The 15,359-nt window shown below is 29.0% G+C and overlaps 1 protein-coding gene across 4 annotated transcripts in view; it reads left to right on the top strand.

Moving 5' to 3' along the window:
• The window catches only part of LOC129946661 (uncharacterized), a 413,134-nt gene that overhangs the window by 362,508 nt on the left and 35,267 nt on the right, over positions 1-15,359 (top strand). For all 4 annotated transcript variants that reach the window (XM_056056919.1, XM_056056918.1, XM_056056917.1 and 1 more), the window contains one exon: positions 12,048-12,223. In XM_056056919.1, the coding sequence (XP_055912894.1) occupies positions 12,048-12,223 (176 nt within the window). The remainder of the gene's footprint in view (positions 1-12,047; positions 12,224-15,359) is intronic.

Here is a 15,359-nt window from a genome sequence, read left to right as displayed (position 1 = left end):
AAGAGAATTTGAATCTTCTAGACATTTCGACATTTCTTGCAAGAAATCAGTGCATTGTTGTTCAAAAGATTTGTCTTATAGTGTGGTCACATAAGTTCCGACGAAATAGAAGAGGAAAAGGAATGAATTTAAGAATATAAAATTAATTCTTATTGATTAAATAAATCTTATCGCTCGAGGATTTTCTTATAATGCTAAGAAATTTTGTTTGAATAAAAAACACAACAAAATCAATAAAGGCACGTTAATGTTGGAGATTTTAAGCTCATGAATTTCATGGTATTTAACGTTTAAAAATAATTTCTGGCACATTGACTCCGATTTACAAACGCCATCCTGTCGTTCTGACTTTGGACCAATTTGAGTCTTATATTCGTCAAATGTTGACATCTAAATGAACAATTCCTAATGTTTATTTACCAACATTGAAAAAATATTCTAAGTAAATCGTTTAAAAGTGAAGTTTAGGTGTCAAACCACACAAACCTATTAAGAGATGTCCATTTCTTGACATAGATTTTCAAGAGTCTCACAAAGAGTTTACCAAGATATCCTTGTTTTACAAACCCATTTAGCTAATCGTAGAAGATTATTTAATGCTTAACAGAGCTGTAAAGTTCTGACCAACTTTGTTTGAAATTTGGAATACTTTAGAAATAAATGTTAACTATTTTTAGAAATGTGCTTAGTATAATACTAAAACAATTCAAACACACTTCAGCTTATCTTTAAAAAAAAAAAGGTTGGGATGCGACCCACACTGTAACTTCCCATCCCGTCTGTCGATTTGTCTTGCAATTTTTACCAACTTTTATACATTTTTTTCTTAGATTTTTATTTTTTATAAAAAAAACTGTCAATTCGATTTTTCTCGAAATTTTATTAGATGTCAAAAATATTATTATTCGTTGCACAAAATTGTTTTATTTTAGTCGTAAAATTTTGGAGGTGACAAATTTTTTTTTTTCAGTTTTTTTTGATTTATAAAAAAACCGTTAAATGGATTTTTTTCAAAAAAAATACTTGCTTGATATCACGTTACAATATATTATAATTAATTGAATTCAAGTCTCTAGCGTTTTTGGTTCGTAAGATATTTAAGGTTAACCAAAATTTTAACCTTTTTTTCAAACTGCTATGGTAAAAAAACCACCCACGCAATTTTCTTGAGAGCCCTTTCTCCAGCTTTCTGCCTTATTATCTCTATAACAAAATTTATTTGAAGTCGATAGCTCTTCTGGTTCTTGAGCTATGGAGGACGAAAAAACGTACGTACACACGCACGCACAGACATCTTTCTAAAAATCTTTTATTTCGACTCTCGGGACCTTGAAACGTCGAGAAATGTCAAAATATTCAATTTGATAAATCGGAATTTTTACCAATTTTTAATATTGTTTTTTTATATTATATTTGTAAGAAAAATGGCAATTCGATTTTCCACCAAATGTTGAAAACAATATTTCTTACAACTTTAAGAAATGTGATATTTAAGGTTTTTATTTTTTGTAAAAAAAAAACTGTCAATTAGATTTTTCTTAAACTTAACCAAATGTTGAAAACGATATTTTTTTAAACAAAATTAATTTTGAAGCCATAATCTAAAATTTTTGAAAACTTATTTGAGTCTATAATCAATTTTTACAAACTTTTAGTCACATTTTTTAAGGGTTTTAATTTGTTTTTAAATGTGAATTCGATTTTTCTCAAAAATAAACTGATTGTTGAAAACAATATTTTGTAATTTAAAGCCCATATCTCAATCTTTTGAAAAGATATTTGAGTCAAAAATCAATTTTTACCAACTTTCAGTAATGTTTTTTTTTTTAAGGTTTTATTTTTTATAAGAACTATCAATTCGATTTATCTCAAAATTTTTCCAGCTGTAAAAAACGTTATTTCTTATTGCATACAATTATTTTGAAGATGAAATCATTTTTTGTTTGCAAAATATTCGGGCTGACAATTATTTTTGTTTCAGTTTTTTTCGATTTCTAAAAACAAACGTTAATTGAATTTTTTTCCAAAAAATATACTTATTTTGGATGACGTCGCAAAAATTATAATATAAAATTTAATTTAAGTCGCTAGCGTTATTGGTTCTTGAGAAATTTTGGACAAACCAAAATGTTCACCTTTTATAAATTGATATGGAAAAAAACCACGACGAAAGTACGTACACACGCACGAACAGACATCTCCCTAAAAATCTTCGATTTCGACTCTAGGGATCTTAAAACGTCGAGAAATGTCAAAATTCTTAATTCGACAAATCGGACTTACATATTACAATAGCTTTCTATGAGAAGTTAATAAGAAAGTCTGAATTTCTGCCGATATGACCGATTCAGCTGATTGAGGCAGTGAAGTTCTCATCTTTTTGTCTAAGTTTCTCACTGTTGGTGCCTCACTATCCTAAAGATATTTCCGTTCAAGGTATTCTACAGGGCCGAAATTCATATGCATATATAAATGGTCATAACCGACATGACGAAATTCAAGTTTTTCCAAAATCGATAACTTGTTGGTTTTTAAATGTTTTTTTACATTTTCTGCAAAAATATAACGATGCAAGAATCTTTTCAAATCAGTTGTGTCCATGTCTTTTAGACATTATTCACACTCATCTAAAATTTAAATTTCTAAAAATAATTGTCATAAAAACACACTGTATGATAAAAATTGGTCAATTAGATTACAATCTCACTTAAATTTTGACTATTTTATCCACACGTGCCTAGAAAAAGAGGTCGACGGACTTTATACAAAATAAAACAAGAATTTTGTATATTTTCAAATTTCATATCTTTTTTTATGTCAAAATTTCAATTAAACGTCTTTTTGAAGATCAAATGATTGATTGTCTATTTAACAGAGTAAGAAAAAACAATAATCTTTTACATTGTATATCTTTTCAAAATAAAAGCAATATCTGACAGATCAGAAGAACAAGGCCTGACAACTGGAATAAATTTTAAATACAAATTCTAAAAAGAAAATATTTTGTATTATTATGTTTCTTTTAATTTCTCACGGAAGAAATTTCAATCTTCAATTCATAACACCCAATATAAACATCATAATCTCCCACACTTAAAATAATATTTTTTTATTTACAAAAATAACTATAAAATCGACTTGAATCATATACAAAAACCTTTATCGCCCACAATAAACTACACACACTTCTCCCTTTATCCCTCTTGATTAAATTTTACCTTTAAAATTGAAATTTATTCCCAAAATGCCAATGCTCTATGATGTCGATTTCGAAATCATCTAATACACAAAACGAAAAAACGACATAGCTGTCAATCTTTAAGATTAAAATAGCACTCATACGCCCAAGTGTACATTTTGAACATACGACGACGTGTATAGTGCACACGATATGGAATCCTTTCGATCACAGTTTTTTAATTTGCCTATTTTGTAACAAATTAATCATTTTTAATAAAATTTTCACAAAAACAAGAGAAGAAAACTAAGAAGAAGATGAAGAAAATGTTACAAAGAAGAAAACCACAGACCAAGAAAAAAAGTAAAGAAAAATTAAATTGAATACAAAATTAAAATTAAACAAAAAAAAAAACAAAAACTGTGTTATGTGGATCTTTGTGGAACATAACCTAAGAAAAGATCACATCGTATAGCTTTTTCCTATGTTTTACTGACACACATTAGACTGACTTAGATACATATGTTTTAAGTATCTCTCTTTTCTTTTCTTAAATTTCTTCGTGTGTGAGATCTTTTTTTTCGGTTTTATTTTGAATGATGTGTAATCAGGAGGAGAGTATAGATTTTCTATTCCGCATTCATGAGCGGATTAGTCATATTTGCAAAAGATTCGAACGCATAATTAATGACTTTTCCATTAAGAAAGTCCAATAACTCTTAAAGTTTGGATGCGTATTCATTTGAATGGAGACACTTAAATAAAAGGAAGTTAGCAAAAACCATTTGGTTCGGATTAAAAAAAAGGGGTTTCATAGTCCCACCCTCTGATAACTTTTCATTGCAAACAATTTAGTTTGTTTGCCCTTTTGGCCTGTATACGAAATATGTTGAGTTTTTTTTTAATAAAAAATCTGTTCGCATACAGGCGGCCTTATAGTGATAGGCTTAAATACAACTTAGTTATGTTAAACACAAGCAATTTATTGTTTCCTTAAAGATTTTATTAAGTAAAATACTGATTCCTACAAAGATTGCTTCTGAACATGTCTTAAAATGGACAGTTTAAAAAAATAACACAGTTTTGTGGGTTAGCAACTAATAGAAAGTTAAAGTAACAATTTTCTGATTTCTACTTTAGCAAAATTTTAAGAGATTTCAAAAGGCTAAAATAATTTCAAATAAGCTAACTTATTTTTTAGCTTTTCAAAATAAAAGATTAAAATGATTTCAAGATTTTAATAAATCGTAAAAAAATCTGCTACATCACTTTTCTTAGGTTTGTTTTTTTTTTTTAAATTAAAAAAAAAAAACAACAATTTGAACTCATACATTTTTAATGAATATATTAACTTGTGGCATGATGGTTAGTGAGTTGGACTGTCATGCTATAGGTCTTGCGTTCAAACACTGTTTTTTCCATCTAAAGTTTTTTTAACGAGTACTGCCTCTTACAAGGAATTGACAAATCATCCTTCAAGAGTAATTTTTGTCATGAAAAATGCTGTCTCAAATTAGACGTTTGGATTCGGCATATAAACTGTCCCCTTAATACCTGACAATATTAGTCACACACAGAAATGGTTGAGAGTTGTAAGTCGCAAGGTAAGTCAACGGACTGTTGCGCCACCCAATCTATTTTTTTTATTTTTTTATAATTGAAATAGTATTCCTTTACATTTTAAAGGCTCTTTTAAATAGGACGGTTTGAAAAGCCATTGTATGCCCTTTTGCTAAACAAAAGTTGTCCGAGGCCTTGAACGATGGTACATTGATGTAATAGGTTTGAATCCTTCGGATTATGAAAGATAAATTCGGTTATTCTGAATTCGCCCAATTTTGACTCATAGGAACCCAAACCTTTCTGTCCGAAACTTGGCAGTACTGAAGCAATGTGACGCTCACATCTATAGCACTTAACTCGAGCTACAAGAAAAAGGTTGCCCCTGAACTGTCTGATCGTCCCATATAAAGGGGAAATTAAGTCTATTGAAAAATAGCAGTGATCGCAAAATTTCACAATTGTCACAAATTTTGTTTTACTTCTAAGTGCTTGGAAGCCAAGTCGTTATTATTTTTAAAGTGTTGTTATTTTTAAAGAGACGCTACCCTTGGTTCCGAGATGAAATTTATAATTCTTTAAGTGCATACCTTTGGCATGAAAACTTATTCAAATTCATCAGATCTATCAGTCTGTGTATCTTGTATTTGTTTAGGTTTTTGTCCATTGAGTTATGTTTGTTTCTTTTTAAAGTCAACTTTTAGACAAAAAGAGGCTGGGATCCTCCCATCACTGATAGCTCTCTATTGGCGCACCTTATATATTTTTTTTTGTAAAAGGGCCAAATTAGCAATCATTAAATGGTAGCAATCAATAGTTAAAGTTTAAAATAGTTTCATTCGGGGATTCCAACGACTTCAATCAAAAGAAAAGCATTTTATTTATTTTTAGTTAAAATTTGAAAAATCCATTTTTAAAGGGAATATTGTTGTTTGATCTTAAAATATTTTGTGTTCCGGTTTTTTTGTTTAGTTTATAAAAAGTTATGCCAGTTGAAATTAGGTATACATTTCTTTAAAATGTAAAGAATAAAATTAAATTGACGTTTATTAGAATATCATTGTTCCTAAGATTTAGGGGGACAAGAAAAGGTACCCCGATCCTATGAACATATCTTTTAAAAGGGTGAACTTAAATTCTAGAAACCGTGAAACTTCGAAACATAGCACGATTTGTCAATGATGTCCAATGGGAAACTGACAAATTTGTATGTATTTTATTAGCAGAATGTATAAGGCAAGTTGATGCTATTGGGAAAGCTTGTAAATTATTAAAAAAAAAAAGTACTGAAACTGTGACTTGTTATTTTTCAGTACCAGCGTAAACGTACCCAATTATAAGTTTAAGTCCCGATAGTGCACTTATTTTTAAAATTCATAAGGCTTAATAATTTTATATTTAAATCATATTTTTGTCCTCAAACCTCAATGAAATATTCTGTTTCTTCAAAATAAAAAATCAATCAAATGATTTTCAAGAAATATTAGTTTAATTTTTTTATAATCTTGATCCTTTTAACCTGAAAACACTTAAAATCACAACCTTGAGATTCCTTAAATTTTATTTCTCACCCCCATATGATGAAAATATCACGAAAGCACTTAATTTCGATGAGTCAATAAAAAAAAATGTATGTGTTTCTTGTTTCTGAATCATATGTTGCTTTAATATCTTTTTAAATTTAATTTTAAAAATAAAAAAAACTGAAACAACCTTCCGTGGGAATAACATTGATCATCATCTTTGATTTATTTGTGCAATTATGCATATACATTCATGATTGTGTACCTGTACAGTGTACACCTTGAAAAAATAAAATCACTCATGTTTTCCAATAATAGCTCATTGGAGGGGGTGTTATTTGTGTACCTGTACATATTTTTGAATATAAATCTAGATAAGGCGCCAATTGAACCGAATCCAACTCCGTTCAATTCAACTCGATGAAGAAAATCAAAGAAAAAAAAAAGAAAACTTATAAATTTATAAAGAGAGAGAGGAGAGTGCACCTGAAATCGAAATTGGCCCATTTTGCCGGTTAGGTATTTTCTATGTGCCTTTACTCGTAATCGGGTAACAGCAGTGGCAGTAGCTCAATAAGGAGCAGGAGTGAATTATTATTTTTTGTATTCGATTTATTTTTCTGTTCAATATTTTCTTTATTTCTAAATAAGCAATTTTGAAAAAAAACGATAAAACCTCTGAAAGTGTGTTTTTTTGTTCGCGTTTGATTTTGTGTAAAAGGTGTGTTAAATTTAAAGCGTTTTAAATACTTTTATATATTTCCAAAACTGTTATCGAAGTTTTATAGATTTTAACTGGTGATCCGTACTTATATTCAGGATACGCGTTAAAATTTTGTGTGTTTGTGATGTCTCGCTTTTCTTTTGGCTTTGTTTTATAACAATTCATACAAAATATTTTTACTGGTTCATGTCTTGGATGAAGTGCAAAGTTTTACTATTGATATTCTTCAATTAAAAAAACTTAACTAAACAAAATAGAGTTTTATCAATCCAATGGTAGTAAAGATCAAGTTTTTATGATTTTTTGAGAAGTTCAAAAAACATTTTCCACTTTGTTTTCGACAAAAGATCGCTAAGATCGCTAAGTTATTCATTATATCAGTTGTTGAATCATATTATAAATAACAACAGATATTTTTAGATTTTCCAAAAGTGAAACATTCATATGAATGTACGAGTATATAATAAACTATGTTTTAAAAGAGAACATATGTATTCTGTTTAGAAATACTTTTTTTAATGTTTTATTCAGGAAAAAAACCCAATTAGTTCCACGTGATGATTTTGTTTAGATTTTTGAGTAAATATAAATAGATACAAAGTAAAGGTTGTTGTTTTGTTTTTAAACTAAAATATACAATTCATTAAAGTTATTTTCTAAAGAATAATGTTGACACAAATGGGGAAATTAAATTATTATTTTATTATTATTATTGTTATTTAAAAATTGGGGAAATTTTTGAATACAATTTTAAGAATAAAGATGTCTATCACTAAACACAAAATTTGGAAGAATATTCATAATTCACATTAGTTTTTAATGCAATCAAATCTAAAATATTTTAGAGGACTTTGAAGTTGGAAAACAGTTTTTGAAGAAATTTGTTAAATTCATATTAACTCAAAGATCTAATACATTTTTTTTAATCTAAATACTAGAAAAAAAGTTAAAATTCAGGCTTCTAAAAAAAGAAATCTTTATGCATCTCTAATTTAATTCAATGTAAAAACTCCATTCATCAAAATTTGTCAAAATATTGAAATTTTAGTTGTTTTGATTCTCGAGATTTTCAAGACGAATAAAATTAGTAGTAGTTTTGCAAGGGCTTAAACTTGAGCTCAAGAAAATGTCAAAACCAATCAATTTCTTTTATTTTAGAATATTAGAAGAATAAGAACAATTTTAACCAAACAAATATTTTATAAATATTTGACCAGGTTTCAAAAACGTCATTGTTTTGTATTATCATAAACAAAACATTTGGTTACATTTTTTTAACTTAATTAAAATTTAAAATGTTTTTTAATGTGCAAACTAAAATGTAATTGAACATTGGCCACTCCGTAGTTCTAAAGTACTTAGAATCAATTCCAAAGCACGCACACTACACCATCCCCCAACTACAATTCGACAGAAACTTCCAGATTTCTATACCTACCAGATCTTTTTGGGAGGATAGAACATTCTTGGAGGATGAGTCAATCCATTTTTACACAGATGGGTCAAAAACAAAAGAAGGGGTTGGTGAAGGTGTGTACTCTGAACGACTGAAATTTAGTATCTCATTCCGCCTTCCCAATTATTGTAGCGTGTTCCAGACGGAACTTTTGGCGATAAAAGAAGTCTTGTCCTCGCTTAACGACAACGTGATATCAACATCTGATATCCGTATTTTCTCTGATAGCCAGGCCGCTATCAAATCTCTGGACTCTGTCTCTATAAACCTTATAACAGTCCATAACTGTCGATCATCTCTAATGGAGATGGCGCAACAGTTTAATATTCACCTTCGCTGGGTGCCGGGCCATAGAGACATTCCAGGTAACTGTAAGGCAAATGAACTCGCCAGGAACGGTACAGTACAGCCCATCCTACCACGTTTGGCAAGTACTGGCATACCAATCGCCACGAGACTAGGCGTATTCTAAAATGACTTTTGCAGAAGCTGTATGGACGAGGAAGAAACGGTTCTTCATCTTTTCTGCACATGCCCTGCTCTAGCTCGAAAACGCAAAAATTACTTAGGAGAATTCTTCTTTAACGATCTAAACGATCTAAATCATATCGGTGTAATCAGCCTCTCACGTTTCGTAAGGGACTCAAGCTGGTTCCATTGAGCTTAGGAGGAAGCCTCAAGATTCATGTGGATATCACAATGGGCCATTAAACTGGCCTAAGTGTGTCCGTTTCCATCTTGGACAGCCACTATAACCTAACCTTACCAGATGTTAAAAACTTTATTTTTCGTTGCGCAAAATTGTTTTGGAGATGAAAAAATTGTTTTAGATTTATAAAAAAAACCGTTAATTGACATGCTTCTATTTACTGAAAAGGACATGCCAATTAAATGGGAGTTCATGCAGGATAGTGACCCAAAGCACTCCTCTAAATTGCCAACAAAATAGTTCCAACAAAACAAAATCAATGTTATGGAATGGCCATTAAATTCCCCGCCTTAACGCAATTGAAAACTTTTGAGAAATTATAAAGCGAAAGATCGGGGATTTCAAAGCCAAAAATAAAGACAACATTTAAAGAGAAAGGTACTCCATACCCGTGGAAATATGTGACAAATTGGTGAATTCGATAGGGCGATAATTGGAAGGAGTAATTAAAAATGAAGGTGCTACTACAATATACTAAAAGAATTTGAAATACTTTTACTCTTAAGTTACCTTCTCGCTACAAGAAGAGTACTATTTCCAAATTGTTTATGTTATTTTTTCCAGTAAAAAACAACATAATATTCAAAGTTCTACTTTAATCATTTATTTTCATTATTATATTAAAAAGAAAAATACTTGCATTTAAGCAATGAACTTATTTAAAATCAGTCCGTGTAGTTTTTAAGTTCTATCTCTTCACAAATTGTATTTGTATGTGTTAAAAATAATGAAGACAAAGCATGTTTCTATTATTTCTTCCATCACTGTATACCAAAATGATGTATGAAGAAAACGTTTAATTCCATAGTACTGTATCCCGCAATTTTGTATACCAAAATAAATATATCCTTAAAAATGTATATTTGCATAATTTTTAACTATCTGAAAAAACAGCACTTGTTTTACTTTTTTTCGAAAATCAAAATTTATTATTAACCACTTTTTGTAACTACTTTTGCCAAATATCTCATTATTCAAAAATGAGTGCTTTTGTTTTTTAGAAGTAGTTCTTTGAACATAAATTGAAGGCAAAAGAACCTTTTAAAAAAATTATTTCTTTAGTGTTTCGAATATTATTAACTTTCCCGAACAAAAACCAACAGTTTTTATAGTAATACTTTAAAGTCTATTAATAAATATTTGATTGTTAATTTTGTTTTGAAATTAATTAATTATAATAACACCAAAAAAAAATACCCCATTTCTTCGTGGAATTTATTGATTAATTATATTACAAAGTTGTTTTGTTTAAATTAACAATATAAATCATTCATTTATAATTTTTTTGTGTTATTTTATGTCCAAATAAATATTCAACTTCATTATACGACAGGGAAAAACCAATATTGGGGTTTTTGTAGCAATTCGGGTATAAAAAAGAAAAAACCCACTCGCAATATTATTTACAGTAAAATTTCAATAAATCATAGAAACAATATCTTTTTTTCGTTGGTGTGCCTATTCTAAAGTTTCTTTTCAATACCACGGTTCTCGCCAAAACACCACCACCTTATCGCAGTGCCTGCTCCACGAATAATTTCCACAATCAAAGTGTATACCTATTATTTTATACCTATGTGGGTTTTCTCTTAAATTTTAATTAAACGATTATTTTGATTCATTATTCAAATGAATATAAACATTAATTAAAATATACAACAAAGCTCTGTCCTATTTTTTTCAACATTGTACAAACCTACCTTTGCCTATATTGACTTTTTTTTTTAGTTTGAATCCTTTTTTTGTTTTCTTAATTTTTTTTTTTTTTGGGTAAACTTTTAAATTTATTGCCCTGCAGTAGAAAAACTAATTTCTGTTACGTTACGATGCAGAGGAGCTCGCAGTTCAACTCAAACCAAAACATGTTGCAAAAATAAAAACCTAAAAATAAAACAAAATGCATCTTTTTAGCACTATGATGCGGGATAAAGGTGCTTAAGGGTTGGGTTGTGCTCTCAACAAAAAAAAAATTAAAATTGCACAAGCTTTAAATGTTGTGGTCATATTTGACTTTTAAATAGTCAAAGATACTTCGTTAAAGATACGTTTAAAATTTGTTAAGTAAGTTCTGAAATTTTGTCTCTACAAGTGTATACATATTTAACCAACCCTCCTGAAGTAAATATTTTGATTCACATTTTAAGACTTTTTCTACACAAAGTATTAAAAATTTGGTAACATTTTTAACTTGAATTAGTTTCAAAATAATAGGTTTGAAATATAAATTAGTTATTATCTAGCTAAAATTTAACAGGAACATTTTGTAGAAAAAATCTTAAAAAAATTGTTTGTAAAACTTCATAGAGATCTGTCAAATTTTTTTTGTAGAATTTGCAAAGTTCAGATACTATTTCGAATCAAAAATGTTAAAACAATTTACTGTGCATTCTTTAAAAATAATTAATTTCGTTTAATATTCAATATGAATTAAATAGATGCTGTTGGTAAAAGTTTTATTCTCAAAAACGTTATAAAAATTGATTTTTCTGAAAACTGCTTAGATGATCTTTTTTATTTTTGATTTATGTTTAATTTTGAAAAAAATTTAACTGGAATTTGTTGCAAAAACAAAATCTTGACTTGGAAAAAAAGTTTTGGTCGAAATTGTTTCAGAAGCTACGACAAAATAGTTGTTTTCAATACTTTCAAAAAATCTAATTTTTAAGGTAAGAAATTTGGCAACAGAGCAAATTTCTACGACCCATTTCTAAGATATTTCGTATGTTTTTTTAGTTCTTTTTGTCGCAACGATATGTAATAGTATTTTTCAAAAATCTACTTGTGCGTTTTATATATCTTTTTTGTTGTTGTTGTTATTGTCGTTTTTATAGGTACGTGTTAAAATAATTGGGAAAAATGCATATTAATATATTTTTTGTGTGTATTTTTAATTCTAGGTTATAAACGTGTTGCCTGGCCACCCGTGTCGGAAGGTAGAACAGTAAGAGAATTTACTCCACAACCTGTGACACAGCAACAACCATCACATCAGCAATACCAACAGCAACCACTTCAGCAGCAGCAGTCAAACTATCAAAGACCTGGAGCATCCCCAGTTCCGGCAGCTAACCAGGTATAAATATAATTATTATTATTTTTTATTTTTTGCATATATGTACATAACATATATCTCTTTTAAATTTTTACCATTTTTATTGTAAATTTATATTTTTGTGATTGTTGTATCGTGTATCCAAATTTTTGCTTTAAAATATTTTTCCAATGTTACCTTTATATTTTTGTATATATGTAATGTATGTAATGTTTAAAAAAAAAACCTTTATGCACTTCCATAAAAAAGGAGTGATACTGGGCTACATAGATTAAGATGCTAAGTACTCCCGATGGAGCTTTTCATTATGTTACAGAGCAGAATTTGCTTTTTTTTTTAATTTTGTGTTGTGTACATTTTTTGGGTTGGTGGACAAAAGAGGAAAAAAATGGTTGGTAGGTAGGAATTATAACTTAAAAGCTTGACTACTACTTTTTTGTTGTGCTTTATAATTTGACATACCTAAAATATGTGAAATTTATTTTTGGAGTACGGGAACAGGGACTGTTAAAAGAAACTAGACAATAGTTAATTTGTTTGTATCAGTTTCACAGAAATATCTCTTAATCCATCAATGATCCCAGAAATTATTTTATTAATGATAGGAAGATGGAAGGATTCAATTTAATAGTTCCCTAGTTGGGTTGGGTTTTGGTTTTACATTTTAAAGTGTTAAAAATGGAACGATACACTGTTCAACAACTCATTGAATTTAAATGATTGTGTTATTGGCCAACGCAAGCTTCTGATTTAACACCTCTTTTCTTTTTGGCCACTTAAAAAACTCGTGTTTTGCGAATGACAATCGATTCAAGACTTTAAGATGCAATTCTTAAAGTTATCGAGGACATACAACCGGAACTGTGTGGAATGGTCATTTTTATTGAAAATTACACGGAAAGTCCATGGTGATAGAAATTGTGGAGGGTTTTCACTGATATCGTTTTCGATTGCTTAAGTCATCTCCATTTTAAACATAAAAAAGAAGGCTGAGATGCAACCCACATTGATAACTTCCCATTCCTTCTATAGATTTTTCTTGGTTAAGACTTTAACAAAATATTCCCAACAAATATTTTGTGTGAAGTAAATAATTTGAAGCCTCTCTTTTTGTCCTAATATTTGTGTCGAAAACCATTCCTTATCAGTTTTTTATTGTCTTTGTAGGTTTTTGTGTTTTGTTCAAAAAGTTGGATTTTTCCTCTACAAAATATCGAAAAATTACTAACAATGTTTTGCATATAATGAAATGGTTTGATTTCAAAATTAATTTTTACTAACGAAATTTTTAGTCGAAAACCAATTTATACCAATTTAAGGAGCATTTTTAAAGGTTTTTATTTCATTTATAGAAATTGAATTTTTCTTACAAAATTAATTACAGAATCAAATCATTTTAATAAGTTTTAAATTTTTTTACTGAATATTTACAATATTTTCTATAAGATGGAATTAGTTTGAAGGAAATTCTAAATTTTCGAAAAGATGTTTGAGTCAAAAATAATTTGTTACCAACTTTAAGTTATTTTATTGCAAGGTTTTTATTTTTATAAAAAAGAATTGTCAATTTAATTTTTTCAAAATATCATCAGACATTATTTTGTGTTTCATACAATTATTTTTGAAATAAAGTCATTTTTGTTTGTAAAATTTTAGAGGTTAGAAAAAAAACTTTCAAGCATGGCATAAGAGCCGTCTGCCGAATATTATCAAGACATTTACATTGACAAAAAAAGAGTATACAATTATTTAATATAAAATAAAGAACATATATAAATAATATTACAAAAACAGCTAACAATAAATTTGTGTTACAATGAAAAATGAAAACAATTAACAATTAGGTACTTTAAATGATTGTTCAAAATATTTAAGTTAATTTTTTTTAACTAAAAAACCAAAGATGGTGTCATGGTGAAGAAGTGAAAGGGTTTCGGGGAATATGGACTTTTAGTTTAGTTAAAACGGAAAAAGGCGAACTCTAAGAGGTTCAAGTTATGGAATATTGGGACTTTAAGTTTAGCTAAAACAAAACTCTTTTCTTTATTTATTTAAGTAGATAATTCAAAACAGAATCAAATAAGAATTTGTGTAATTATTTGCATGGGAGACATAGCGTATCAGCAATTTTTAACCAAAACACGTAAACATTCTTCTGACGAAAAGAAGCTTTTATCAAAATGAAGTCTACGAATTTCTTGTAAAATAATACAAGTTGCTTAAAAATTGTAAACATCTTCGTTTTGGTTTGAGTTGCAGAGTGAACAAATTGCATCTATGTCAGTTCAATGTGGCCTGTTGTTAAGCTCAAGAGTTTCAGTCCGTATTTTGAATATTAAACTTATATCAGAAGCAGAAAGGTCCTCACAGAAATAATAACAATCACCCAAAGTCAAATTAAGCCTAATCTCGAAAGGGCTGGGATAACTTTCTAGAGAACCCTATGCTCTAGAAAATTAGACCTTTCGAGATTAGTTTTGTATATTTCTTCATTAACCATCAAAATGCAGTTGTAAAAGATATTTTTCCATTCTTCTTTGTTGATTGCATTTAGATTCATTACTAAATTATGTGGCAAGAGCATGCCAATTTCTAAAAGGGGAACATCCACAATGGAGTGATATAAGCAGGATTTGTTTGTGCAGATTACTATCAGGTATATGCATAACTTTAATAAGATAGTCTGCGTTGGCCTTTAAATGTCTAAGATATATTTGCGGAAGTCCGGACTCAACATATATTGCGAAATTAGGCGAGCTACGCGTTTAATTTTTGTATTTATACAAAATTATGTTAGTTTCGTATCACGAGACATTATATAATGTAAAATTTTATTTAAGTCTCTTACTTTATTGGTTCGTGAAATGTTCTTGGTTAACCTGTAGTGAAATTTTCCACCGTATAACCGACCCGACGGACTGACTATAATTCCGATTGTTTTTAAACAATATTGGATTTCCGAATCCAATATTGTCGAAGATCGAACGCGAATTAAAAAAATGAAAAATGATTTAAAATTAAAAAACGAAATTGCACACCGCCGATGTGCCGCGAGAGTTATTATGACACTTTACGTCAGTCGATATGACAAACAGGTGGAAGAATTCACCACAGGTAGCAATAAAAGTATTGCCAGCCCAGTAGTTCAGCTTAAGGG

The sequence above is a fragment of the Eupeodes corollae genome, chromosome 2 (genome assembly GCF_945859685.1).
Source record: "Eupeodes corollae chromosome 2, idEupCoro1.1, whole genome shotgun sequence".
Taxonomy (NCBI): domain Eukaryota; kingdom Metazoa; phylum Arthropoda; class Insecta; order Diptera; family Syrphidae; genus Eupeodes; species Eupeodes corollae.
Note: the sequence above shows the minus strand (reverse complement) of the source record. Positions and strands in the feature narration are given on the sequence as shown.